Raw genomic sequence first — 13,551 nt, 5'->3', positions numbered from 1 at the left:
TACTTACTCGATCAAACCACCTCACACCACACATTGTCCTCAAACATCTCATTTCCAGTACATCCACCCTCCTGCGCACAACTCTGTCCATAGCCCATGCCTCGCAACCATACAACTTTGTTGGAACCACTATTCCTTCAAACATAGCCATTTTTGCTTTCCAAGATAATGTTCTCGACTTCCACACATTCTTCAACGCTCCCAGGATTTTCGCCCGCTCCCCCACCCTATGATTCACTTCCGCTTCCATGGTTCCATCTGCTGCCAGATCCACTCCCAGATATCTAAAACACTTTACTTCCTCCAGTTCTCCATTCAAACTTACCTCCCAATTGACTTGGCCCTCAACCCTACTGAACCTAATAACCTTGCTCTTATTCACATTTACTCTTAACTTCCTTCTTTCACACACTTTACTAAACTCAGTCACCAGCTTCTGCAATTTCTCACATGAATCAGCCACCAGCGCTGTACCATCAGCGAACAACAACTGACTCACTTCCCAAGCTCTCTCATCCACAACAGACTTCATTCTTGCCCCTCTTTCCAAAACTCTTGCATTCACCTCCCTAACAACCCCATCCATAAACAAATTAAACAACCATGGAGACATCACACACCCCTGCCGCAAACCTACATTCACTGAGAACCAGTCACTTTCCTCTCTTCCTACACGTACACATGCCTTACATCCTCGATAAAAACTTTTCACTGCTTCTAACAACTTGCCACCCACACGATATATTCTTAATACCTTCCACAGAGCATCTCTATCAACTCTATCATATGCCTTCTCTAGATCCATAAATGCTACATACAAATCCATTTGCTTTTCTAAGTATTTCTCACATACATTCTTCAAAGCAAACACCTGATCCACACATCCTCTACCACTTCTGAAACCACACTGCTCTTCCCCAGTCTGATGCTCTGTACATGCCTTCACCCTCTCAATCAATACCCTCCCATATAATTTACCAGGAATACTCAACAAACTTATACCTCTGTAATTTGAGCACTCACTCTTATCCCCTTTGCCTTTGTACAATGGCACTATGCACGCATTCTGCCAATCCTCAGGCACCTCACCATGAGTCATACATACATTAAATAACCTTACCAACCAGTCAGCAATACAGTCACCCCCTTTTTTAATAAATTCCACTGCAATACCATCCAAACCTGCTGCCTTGCCGGCTTTCATCTTCCGCAAAGCTTTTACTACCTCTTCTCTGTTTACCAAATCATTTTCCCCAACCCTCTCACTTTGCACACCACCTCGACCAAGACACCCTATATCTCCCACTCTATCATCAAACACATTCAACAAACCTTCAAAATACTCACTCCATCTCCTTCTCACATCACCACTACTTGTTATCACCTCCCCATTTGCGCCCTTCACTGAAGTTCCCATTTGCTCCCTTGTCTTACGCACTTTATTTACCTCCTGCCAAAACATCTTTTTATTCTCCCTAAAATTTAATGATACTCTCTCACCCCAACTCTCATTTGCCCTCTTTTTCACCTCTTGCACCTTTCTCTTGACCTCCTGTCTCTTTCTTTTATACATCTCCCACTCAATTGCATTTTTTCCCTGCAAAAATCGTCCAAATGCCTCTCTCTTCTCTTTCACTAATAATCTTACTTCTTCATCCCACCACTCACTACCCTCTCTAATCAACCCACCTCCCACTCTTCTCATGCCACAAGCATCTTTTGCGCAATCCATCACTGATTCCCTAAATACATCCCATTCCTCCCCCACTCCCCTTACTTCCGTTATTCTCACCTTTTTCCATTCTGTACTCAGTCTCTCTTGTTACTTCCTCACACAAGTCTCCTTCCCAAGCTCACTTACTCTCACCACCCTCTTCACCCCAACATTCACTCTTCTTTTCTGAAAACCCCAAATCTTCACCTTAGCCTCCACAAGATAATGATCAGACATCCCTCCAGTTGCACCTCTCAGCACATTAACATCCAAAAGTTTCTCTTTCGTGCGCCTGTCAATTAACACGTATATATATATATATATATATATATATATATATATATATATATATATATTTTTTGCTTTGTCGCTGTCTCCCGCGTTTGCGAGGTAGCGCAAGGAAACAGACGAAAGAAATGGCCCAACCCACCCCATACACATGTATATACATACGTCCACACACACACAAATATACATACCTACACAGCTTTCCATGGTTTACCCCAGACGCTTCACATGCCTTGATTCAATCCACTGACAGCACGTCAACCCCGGTATACCACATCGCTCCAATTCACTCTATTCCTTGCCCTCCTTTCACCCTCGTGCATGTTCAGGCCCCGATCACACAAAATCTTTTTCACTCCATCTTTCCACCTCCAATTTGGTCTCCCACTTCTCCTCGTTCCCTCCACCTCCGACACATATATCCTCTTGGTCAATCTTTCCTCACTCATTCTCTCCACCCTCTTCTGCTCTCTCAACCACGCTCTTTTTATTTCCACACATCTCTCTTACCCTTACGTTACTTACTCGATCAAACCACCTCACACCACACATTGTCCTCAAACATCTCATTTCCAGCACATCCATCCTCCTGCGCACAACTCTATCCATAGCCCACGCCTCGCAACCATACAACATTGTTGGAACAACTATTCCTTCAAACATACCCATTTTTGCTTTCCGAGATAATGTTCTCGACTTCCACACATTCTTCAAGGCTCCCAGGATTTTCGCCCCCTCCCCCACCGTATGATCCACTTCCGCTTCCATGGTTCCATCCGTTGCCAGATCCACTCCCAGATATCTAAAACACTTTACTTCCTCCAGTTTTTCTCCATTCAAACTTACCTCCCAATTGACTTGACCCTCAACCCTACTGTACCTAATAACCTTGCTCTTATTCACATTTACTCTTAACTTTCTTCTTTCACACACTTTACCAAACTCAGTCACCAGCTTCTGCAGTTTCTCACATGAATCAGCCACCAGCGCCGTATCATCAGCGAACAACAACTGACTCACTTCCAAAGCTCTCTCATCCACAACAGACTTCATACTTGCCCCTCTTTCCAAAACTCTTGCATTCACCTCCCTAACAACCCCATCCATAAACAACTTAAACAACCATGGAGACATCACACACCCCTGCCGCAAACCTACATTCACTGAGAACCAATCACTTTCCTCTCTTCCTACACGTACACATGCCTTACATCCTCGATAAAAACTTTTCACTGCTTCTAACAACTTGACTCCCACACCATATATTCGTAATACCTTCCAGAGAGCATCTCTATCAACTCTATCATATGCCTTCTCCAGATCCATAAGTGCTACATACAAATCCATTTGTTTTTCTAAGTATTTCTCACATACAATCTTCAAAGCAAACACCTGATCCACACATCCTCTACCACTTCTGAAACCACACTGTTCTTCCCAATCTGATGCTCTATACATGCCTTCACCCTCTCAATCAATATCCTCCCATATAATTTACCAGGAATACTCAACAAACTTTTTTTTTTTTTTTTTTTATATACTTTGTCGCTGTCTCCCGCGTTTGCGAGGTAGCGCAAGGAAACAGACGAAAGAAATGGCCCAACCCCCCCCATACACATGTATATACATACGTCCACACACGCAAATATACATACCTACACAGCTTTCCATGGTTTACCCCAGACGCTTCACATGCCTTGATTCAATCCACTGACAGCACGTCAACCCCGGTATACCACATCGCTCCAATTCACTCTATTCCTTGCCCTCCTTTCACCCTCCTGCATGTTCAGGCCCCGATCACACAAAATCTTTTTCACTCCATCTTTCCACCTCCAATTTGGTCTCCCTCTTCTCCTCGTTCCCTCCACCTCCGACACATATATCCTCTTGGTCAATCTTTCCTCACTCATTCTCTCCATGTGCCCAAACCACTTCAAAACACCCTCTTCTGCTCTCTCAACCACGCTCTTTTTATTTCCACACATCTCTCTTACCCTTACGTTACTCACTCGATCAAACCACCTCACACCACACATTGTCCTCAAACATCTCATTTCCAGCACATCCATCCTCCTGCGCACAACTCTATCCATAGCCCACGCCTCGCAACCATACAACATTGTTGGAACCACTATTCCTTCAAACATACCCATTTTTGCTTTCCGAGATAATGTTCTCGACTTCCACACATTCTTCAAGGCCCCCAGAATTTTCGCCCCCTCCCCCACCCTATGATCCACTTCCGCTTCCATGGTTCCATCCGCTGCCAGATCCACTCCCAGATATCTAAAACACTTCACTTCCTCCAGTTTTTCTCCATTCAAACTCACCTCCCAATTGACTTGACCCTCAACCCTACTGTACCTAATAACCTTGCTCTTATTCACATTTACTCTTAACTTTCTTCTTCCACACACTTTACCAAACTCAGTCACCAGCTTCTGCAGTTTCTCACATGAATCAGCCACCAACGCTGTATCATCAGCGAACAACAACTGACTCACTTCCCAAGCTCTCTCATCCCCAACAGACTTCATACTTGCCCCTCTTTCCAAAACTCTTGCATTTACCTCCCTAACAACCCCATCCATAAACAAATTAAACAACCATGGAGACATCACACACCCCTGCCGTAAACCTACATTCACTGAGAACCAATCACTTTCCTCTCTTCCTACACATACACATGCCTTACATCCTCGATAAAAACTTTTCACTGCTTCTAACAACTTTCCTCCCACACCATATATTCTTAATACCTTCCACAGAGCATCTCTATCAACTCTATCATATGCCTTCTCCAGATCCATAAATGCTACATACAAATCCATTTGCTTTTCTAAGTATTTCTCACATACATTCTTCAAAGCAAACACCTGATCCACACATCCTCTACCACTTCTGAAACCACAGTGCTCTTCCCCAATCTGATGCTCTGTACATGCCTTCACCCTCTCAATCAATACCCTCCCATATAATTTACCAGGAATACTCAACAAACTTATACCTCTGTAATTTGAGCACTCACTCTTATCCCCTTTGCCTTTGTACAATGGCACTATGCACGCATTCCACCAATCCTCAGGCACCTCACCATGAGTCATACATACATTAAATAACCTTACCAACCAGTCAACAATACAGTCATCCCCTTTTTTAATAAATTCCACTGCAATACCATCCAAACCTGTTGCCTTGCCGGCTTTCATCTTCCGCAAAGCTTTTACTACCTCTTCTCTGTTTACCAAATCAGTTTCCCTAACCCTCTCACTTTGCACACCACCTCGACCAAAACACCCTATATCTGCCACTCTATCATCAAACACATTCAACAAATCTTCAAAATACTTACTCTATCTTCTTCTCACATCACCACTACTTGTTATCACCTCCCCATTTGCGCCCTTCACAGAAGTTCCCATTTGCTCCCTTGTCTTACGCACTTTATTTACCTCCTGCCAAAACATCTTTTTATTCTCCCTAAAATTTAATGATACTCTCTCACCCCAACTCTCATTTGCCCTCTTTTTCACCTCTTGCACCTTTCTCTTGACCTCCTGTCTCTTTCTTTTATACATCTCCCACTCAATTGCATTTTTTCCCTGCAAAAATCGTCCAAATGCCTCTCTCTTCTCTTTCACTAATAATCTTACTTCTTCATCCCACCACTCACTACCCTCTCTAATCAACCCACCTCCCACTCTTCTCATGCCACAAGCATCTTTTGCGCAATCCATCACTGATTCCCTAAATACATCCCATTCCTCCCCCACTCCCCTTACTTCCGTTATTCTCACCTTTTTCCATTCTGTACTCAGTCTCTCTTGTTACTTCCTCACACAAGTCTCCTTCCCAAGCTCACTTACTCTCACCACCCTCTTCACCCCAACATTCACTCTTCTTTTCTGAAAACCCCAAATCTTCACCTTAGCCTCCACAAGATAATGATCAGACATCCCTCCAGTTGCACCTCTCAGCACATTAACATCCAAAAGTTTCTCTTTCGTGCGCCTGTCAATTAACACGTATATATATATATATATATATATATATATATATATATATATATATTTTTTGCTTTGTCGCTGTCTCCCGCGTTTGCGAGGTAGCGCAAGGAAACAGACGAAAGAAATGGCCCAACCCACCCCATACACATGTATATACATACGTCCACACACACACAAATATACATACCTACACAGCTTTCCATGGTTTACCCCAGACGCTTCACATGCCTTGATTCAATCCACTGACAGCACGTCAACCCCGGTATACCACATCGCTCCAATTCACTCTATTCCTTGCCCTCCTTTCACCCTCGTGCATGTTCAGGCCCCGATCACACAAAATCTTTTTCACTCCATCTTTCCACCTCCAATTTGGTCTCCCACTTCTCCTCGTTCCCTCCACCTCCGACACATATATCCTCTTGGTCAATCTTTCCTCACTCATTCTCTCCACCCTCTTCTGCTCTCTCAACCACGCTCTTTTTATTTCCACACATCTCTCTTACCCTTACGTTACTTACTCGATCAAACCACCTCACACCACACATTGTCCTCAAACATCTCATTTCCAGCACATCCATCCTCCTGCGCACAACTCTATCCATAGCCCACGCCTCGCAACCATACAACATTGTTGGAACAACTATTCCTTCAAACATACCCATTTTTGCTTTCCGAGATAATGTTCTCGACTTCCACACATTCTTCAAGGCTCCCAGGATTTTCGCCCCCTCCCCCACCGTATGATCCACTTCCGCTTCCATGGTTCCATCCGTTGCCAGATCCACTCCCAGATATCTAAAACACTTTACTTCCTCCAGTTTTTCTCCATTCAAACTTACCTCCCAATTGACTTGACCCTCAACCCTACTGTACCTAATAACCTTGCTCTTATTCACATTTACTCTTAACTTTCTTCTTTCACACACTTTACCAAACTCAGTCACCAGCTTCTGCAGTTTCTCACATGAATCAGCCACCAGCGCCGTATCATCAGCGAACAACAACTGACTCACTTCCAAAGCTCTCTCATCCACAACAGACTTCATACTTGCCCCTCTTTCCAAAACTCTTGCATTCACCTCCCTAACAACCCCATCCATAAACAACTTAAACAACCATGGAGACATCACACACCCCTGCCGCAAACCTACATTCACTGAGAACCAATCACTTTCCTCTCTTCCTACACGTACACATGCCTTACATCCTCGATAAAAACTTTTCACTGCTTCTAACAACTTGACTCCCACACCATATATTCGTAATACCTTCCAGAGAGCATCTCTATCAACTCTATCATATGCCTTCTCCAGATCCATAAGTGCTACATACAAATCCATTTGTTTTTCTAAGTATTTCTCACATACAATCTTCAAAGCAAACACCTGATCCACACATCCTCTACCACTTCTGAAACCACACTGTTCTTCCCAATCTGATGCTCTATACATGCCTTCACCCTCTCAATCAATATCCTCCCATATAATTTACCAGGAATACTCAACAAACTTTTTTTTTTTTTTTTTTTATATACTTTGTCGCTGTCTCCCGCGTTTGCGAGGTAGCGCAAGGAAACAGACGAAAGAAATGGCCCAACCCCCCCCATACACATGTATATACATACGTCCACACACGCAAATATACATACCTACACAGCTTTCCATGGTTTACCCCAGACGCTTCACATGCCTTGATTCAATCCACTGACAGCACGTCAACCCCGGTATACCACATCGCTCCAATTCACTCTATTCCTTGCCCTCCTTTCACCCTCCTGCATGTTCAGGCCCCGATCACACAAAATCTTTTTCACTCCATCTTTCCACCTCCAATTTGGTCTCCCTCTTCTCCTCGTTCCCTCCACCTCCGACACATATATCCTCTTGGTCAATCTTTCCTCACTCATTCTCTCCATGTGCCCAAACCACTTCAAAACACCCTCTTCTGCTCTCTCAACCACGCTCTTTTTATTTCCACACATCTCTCTTACCCTTACGTTACTCACTCGATCAAACCACCTCACACCACACATTGTCCTCAAACATCTCATTTCCAGCACATCCATCCTCCTGCGCACAACTCTATCCATAGCCCACGCCTCGCAACCATACAACATTGTTGGAACCACTATTCCTTCAAACATACCCATTTCTGCTTTCCGAGATAATGTTCTCGACTTCCAGACATTCTTCAAGGCCCCCAGAATTTTCGCCCCCTCCCCCACCCTATGATCCACTTCCGCTTCCATGGTTCCATCCGCTGCCAGATCCACTCCCAGATATCTAAAACACTTCACTTCCTCCAGTTTTTCTCCATTCAAACTCACCTCCCAATTGACTTGACCCTCAACCCTACTGTACCTAATAACCTTGCTCTTATTCACATTTACTCTTAACTTTCTTCTTCACACACTTTACCAAACTCAGTCACCAGCTTCTGCAGTTTCTCACATGAATCAGCCACCAACGCTGTATCATCAGCGAACAACAACTGACTCACTTCCCAAGCTCTCTCATCCCCAACAGACTTCATACTTGCCCCTCTTTCCAAAACTCTTGCATTTACCTCCCTAACAACCCCATCCATAAACAAATTAAACAACCATGGAGACATCACACACCCCTGCCGTAAACCTACATTCACTGAGAACCAATCACTTTCCTCTCTTCCTACACATACACATGCCTTACATCCTCGATAAAAACTTTTCACTGCTTCTAACAACTTTCCTCCCACACCATATATTCTTAATACCTTCCACAGAGCATCTCTATCAACTCTATCATATGCCTTCTCCAGATCCATAAATGCTACATACAAATCCATTTGCTTTTCTAAGTATTTCTCACATACATTCTTCAAAGCAAACACCTGATCCACACATCCTCTACCACTTCTGAAACCACAGTGCTCTTCCCCAATCTGATGCTCTGTACATGCCTTCACCCTCTCAATCAATACCCTCCCATATAATTTACCAGGAATACTCAACAAACTTATACCTCTGTAATTTGAGCACTCACTCTTATCCCCTTTGCCTTTGTACAATGGCACTATGCACGCATTCCACCAATCCTCAGGCACCTCACCATGAGTCATACATACATTAAATAACCTTACCAACCAGTCAACAATACAGTCATCCCCTTTTTTAATAAATTCCACTGCAATACCATCCAAACCTGTTGCCTTGCCGGCTTTCATCTTCCGCAAAGCTTTTACTACCTCTTCTCTGTTTACCAAATCAGTTTCCCTAACCCTCTCACTTTGCACACCACCTCGACCAAAACACCCTATATCTGCCACTCTATCATCAAACACATTCAACAAATCTTCAAAATACTTACTCTATCTTCTTCTCACATCACCACTACTTGTTATCACCTCCCCATTTGCGCCCTTCACAGAAGTTCCCATTTGCTCCCTTGTCTTACGCACTTTATTTACCTCCTTCCAGAACATCTTTTTATTTTCTGTGAAATTTAATGATACTCTCTCACCCCAACTCTCATTTGCCCTCTTTTTCACCTCTTGCACCTTTCTCTTGACCTCTGTCTCTTTCTTTTATACATCTCCCACTCAATTGCATTTTTTCCCTGCAAAAATCGTCCAAATGCCTCTCTCTTCTCTTTCACTAATAATCCTACTTCTTCATCCCACCACTCACTACCCTTTCTAATCAACCCACCTCCCACTCTTCTCATGCCACAAGCATCTTTTGCGCAATCCATCACTGATTCCTTAAATACATCCCATTCCTCCCCCACTCCCCTTACCTCCATTGTTCTCACCTTTTTCCATTCTGTACTCAGTCTCTCCTGGTACTTCCTCACACAAGTCTTCTTCCCAAGCTCACTTACTCTCACCACCCTCTTCACCCCAACATTCACTCTTCTTTTCTGAAAACCCATACAAATCTTCACCTTAGCCTCCACAAGAAAATGATCAGACATAAGGGTATTAGGTACAGTAGGGTTGAGGGTCAAGTCAGTTGGGAGGTAAGTTTGAATGGAGAAAAACTGGAGGAAGTAAAGTGTTTTAGATATCTGGGAGTGGATCTGGTAGCAGATGGAACCATGGAAGCGGAAGTGAATCATAGGGTGGGGGAGGGGGCGAAAATCATGGGAGCCTTGAAGAATGTATGGAAGTCGAGAACATTATCTCGGAAAGCAAAAATGGTATGTTTGAAGGAATAGTGGTTCCAACAATGTTGTATGGTTGCGAGGCGTGGGCTATGGATAGAGTTGTGCGCAGGAGGGTGGATGTGCTGGAAATGAGATGTTTGAGGACAATGTTTGGTGTGAGTTGGTTTGATCGAGTAAGTAATGTAAGGGTAAGAGAGATGTGTGGAAATAAAAAGAGCATGGCTGAGAGAGCAGAAGAGGGTGTTTTGAAATGGTTTGGGCACATGAAGAAAATAAGTGAGGAAAGATTGACCAAGAGGATATATGTGTCGGAGGTGGAGGGAACGAGGAGAAGTGGGAGACCAAATTGGAGGTGGAAAGATGGAGTGAAAAAGATTTTGTATGATCAGGGCCTGAACATGCAGGAGGGTGAAAGGCATGCAAGGAATAGAGTGAATTGGATCGATGTGGTATACCGGGGTTGACGTGCTGTCAGTGGATTGAATCAGGGCATGTGAAGCATCTGGGGTAAACCATGGAAAGTTGTGTGGGGCCTGGATGTGGAAAGGGAGCTCTGGTTTCGGGCATTATTGCATGACAGCTAGAGACTGAGTGTGATCGGATGGGGCCTTTGTTGTCTTTTCCTAGTGCTACCTTGCACACATGAGGGGGGAGGGGGATGGTATTCTATGTGTGGCGAAGGTGGCGATGGGAATGAATAAAGGCAGACAGTGTGAATTGTGTGCATGGGTATATATGTATGTGTCTGTGCGTGTATATATATGTGTACATTGAGATGTATAGGTATGTATATTTGCGTGTGTGGACGTGTATGTATATACATTGTGTATGGGGGTGGGTTGGGCCATTTCTTTTGTCTGTTTCCTTGCGCTACCTCGCGAACGCGGGAGACAGCGACAAAGCAAAATAAATAGATAAATAAATAAATATATATATTACTAAGATACCCTTAAACTTCAAACTTGTGTTGCTGATTTAGAAAGATAGACAAGTGGCTGGACAAAAGTCTATATGATTATTATTTGGTCTTCATTTTATCTCAAGAAATTGATTGCTTTAAATGATATTAGGAAATGGGGGCTGCCTACCATCACCTTTGGTAGATTACTGTGTAATTTGAGTCATGAGATACAATTCTTAGTACTAAAAATCACTGTTTAAGAAATTTGTTTTGTTTGAGCGCTTGAATCATAGGAACATATATGTGTAAGCCTCCCATTTGTGTTGCCTTTTCTTTTTTTCTAAATTGGCAAGTCCAATTGAAAAGCTAGCTGCTGTGTTACCTCTAACAAGGTGATGTGACTCCTGAAGGGAGACTTGACTTAAAGTCAATTTGGCTTAAAACAGGTTGCCACTCCTTTGTATGGGGATTAGTCATGTTTGGTAGATTTGATATCCATTTGATTGATGTTTATGCTTCCATCTCTAATAAGTCTTATGCCTAATATGTATGTGGTTTATGAATTTTTCAAATACAAAAAGAAGTCTCACTTTCAACCTGCTGTTTTTACATGACTTATGTCAATTTTCTTTTACTGTAGTCAAGAACTAGAGTAAACATTTGAATTAAGTATACTTATGACATTTTCCTCTCCTTATGCAGTACCACATACTGGTGTGGGATTACAAATATATTTGATCATGTATGTGCAGCTAGAGACACTCAGAGTTCATTGCATCCTGATGCACCTTGTCCTGTTTGCATTGTGCTTGCTTGTGCCATTGTCCATAAATATCTTAGAAGCCAAGTTAGACATACTAACTTCTTGTTATTCATTTTATTCAGTAGAGAACCGATTTTGAAATTCTGCCTTTGCAAAATATGTGTTTCTTGATGTTATAGATTTTAGCTGAATTGTATGAATAGTTTGATTGTATTGTGACTATGGAAGATGCTGAACATTTGTGGTATACAGTAATGCACAGCTAAAGCTTGAAATACTTAATCCAGCTAGTATTAAGATCTTATTATGAATATATCTATAATTTGTATATTCTGATGGACTGACACCATGGTAGACATCTGTTTTTTCACTAATGCAACATTTATGTAATAATTAGTTACCAAGCAAAACTATGAATAACAGGCTCCAAGTGGATACTACAGCAACAGCAGCAACATGAATGGTATTTACTACAGAGCTGATCCAGACAACACAGAGAGACTACGACGAGAATCATACTCTTCCACACAGGTCGGATATCCTCACAAATGCATCCTATAAAAGGCACATCACTTGTGGTGCTTTAATGGTGGTGGTCTTGCATTCCATGTTTTACTAATACATCTTGTGACTACCACATGAAGCATATTAACATACTTGCTTACTGCACATAATGTTATAGTGCTCAGCTTTTGGATGATTGTGTGAGAATTGTAAAGAACTGTACTGGAATGCCATGATTTTGAATGTCTAAGTTAGGCCTTGTGGTACAACAGCTTGACTGGATTGGTATTCTGTAACTTTGATGCATGCAAGGTCATTATTCTAAATGATGTGATGTTTTATTGAACACCAGTGGGTGTGCTATCATGTTATGATGAAGACCATGATGAGAAATACGTAAAACTTCTAGTATAATGAGGTGACAACTGCATCCCATTTAAGTGTTTGAGAATGTTTCATTTTGATAGAATTGAAGAGGAAACTTTTCCCTCCTGTTCAGTTTTATGTAAAAAGAATTGATGATTTTCCCCTCCTATTCAGTTTTATGTAAAAAGAATTGATGATTGTACAAGATGGTAATATTTATTCTTTTGATTTCACTTTCATCAGAATTTTTCAGACTGAAATATCTGTGATATAAAGTATTGACTGCTGTGCTATATTAACTTTGTGGTTACACTGTGTATTCCGAAAATCTGTGACTTACAATGACTGTCCTACCCCTACTTACAAACAAGCTCTAGAAATACCATTTGATTTCTAATTTGATGTACAATTACTCATACTTAATATAGATGTATGTAAAAGTTCATTATTTTTCATTAAATTTTGTATAATAGTGTATGATATTTAATTGATTATACTTATTATTTGATACAGTATTTTATTTTATATTTATTAAACTTTGTCGCTATCTCTCGCGTTAGTGAGGTAGCACAAGGAAAGAGACGAGAGAAATGGCCCAACCCACCCACATACACATGTATATACATATACATCCACACATGCACATATACATACCTATACATTTCAATGTATACATAGGATGTACATTTTTTTTTTTTTTTTTTTTTTTTTTGCCGCTGTCTCCCGCGTTTGCGAGGTAGCGCAAGGAAACAGACGAAAGAAATGGCCCAACCCACCCCCATACACATGTATATACATACGTCCACACACGCAAATATACATACCTACACAGCTTTCCATGGTTTACCCCAGACACT

General features: G+C 42.0%; 1 protein-coding gene across 2 annotated transcripts in view; it reads left to right on the top strand.

Moving 5' to 3' along the window:
- The window catches only part of LOC139753743 (uncharacterized), a 264,930-nt gene extending 251,761 nt beyond the window's left edge, over positions 1–13,169 (top strand). For both annotated transcript variants that reach the window (XM_071670543.1, XM_071670541.1), the window contains exon 7: positions 12,248–13,169. In XM_071670543.1, the coding sequence (XP_071526644.1) occupies positions 12,248–12,385 (138 nt within the window). In that variant the 3' untranslated portion in view covers positions 12,386–13,169. The remainder of the gene's footprint in view (positions 1–12,247) is intronic.
- The last annotated feature ends 382 nt before the right edge of the window (positions 13,170–13,551 follow it).

Source organism: Panulirus ornatus, chromosome 15 (genome assembly GCF_036320965.1).
Source record: "Panulirus ornatus isolate Po-2019 chromosome 15, ASM3632096v1, whole genome shotgun sequence".
NCBI lineage: Eukaryota > Metazoa > Arthropoda > Malacostraca > Decapoda > Palinuridae > Panulirus > Panulirus ornatus.
Note: the sequence above shows the minus strand (reverse complement) of the source record. Positions and strands in the feature narration are given on the sequence as shown.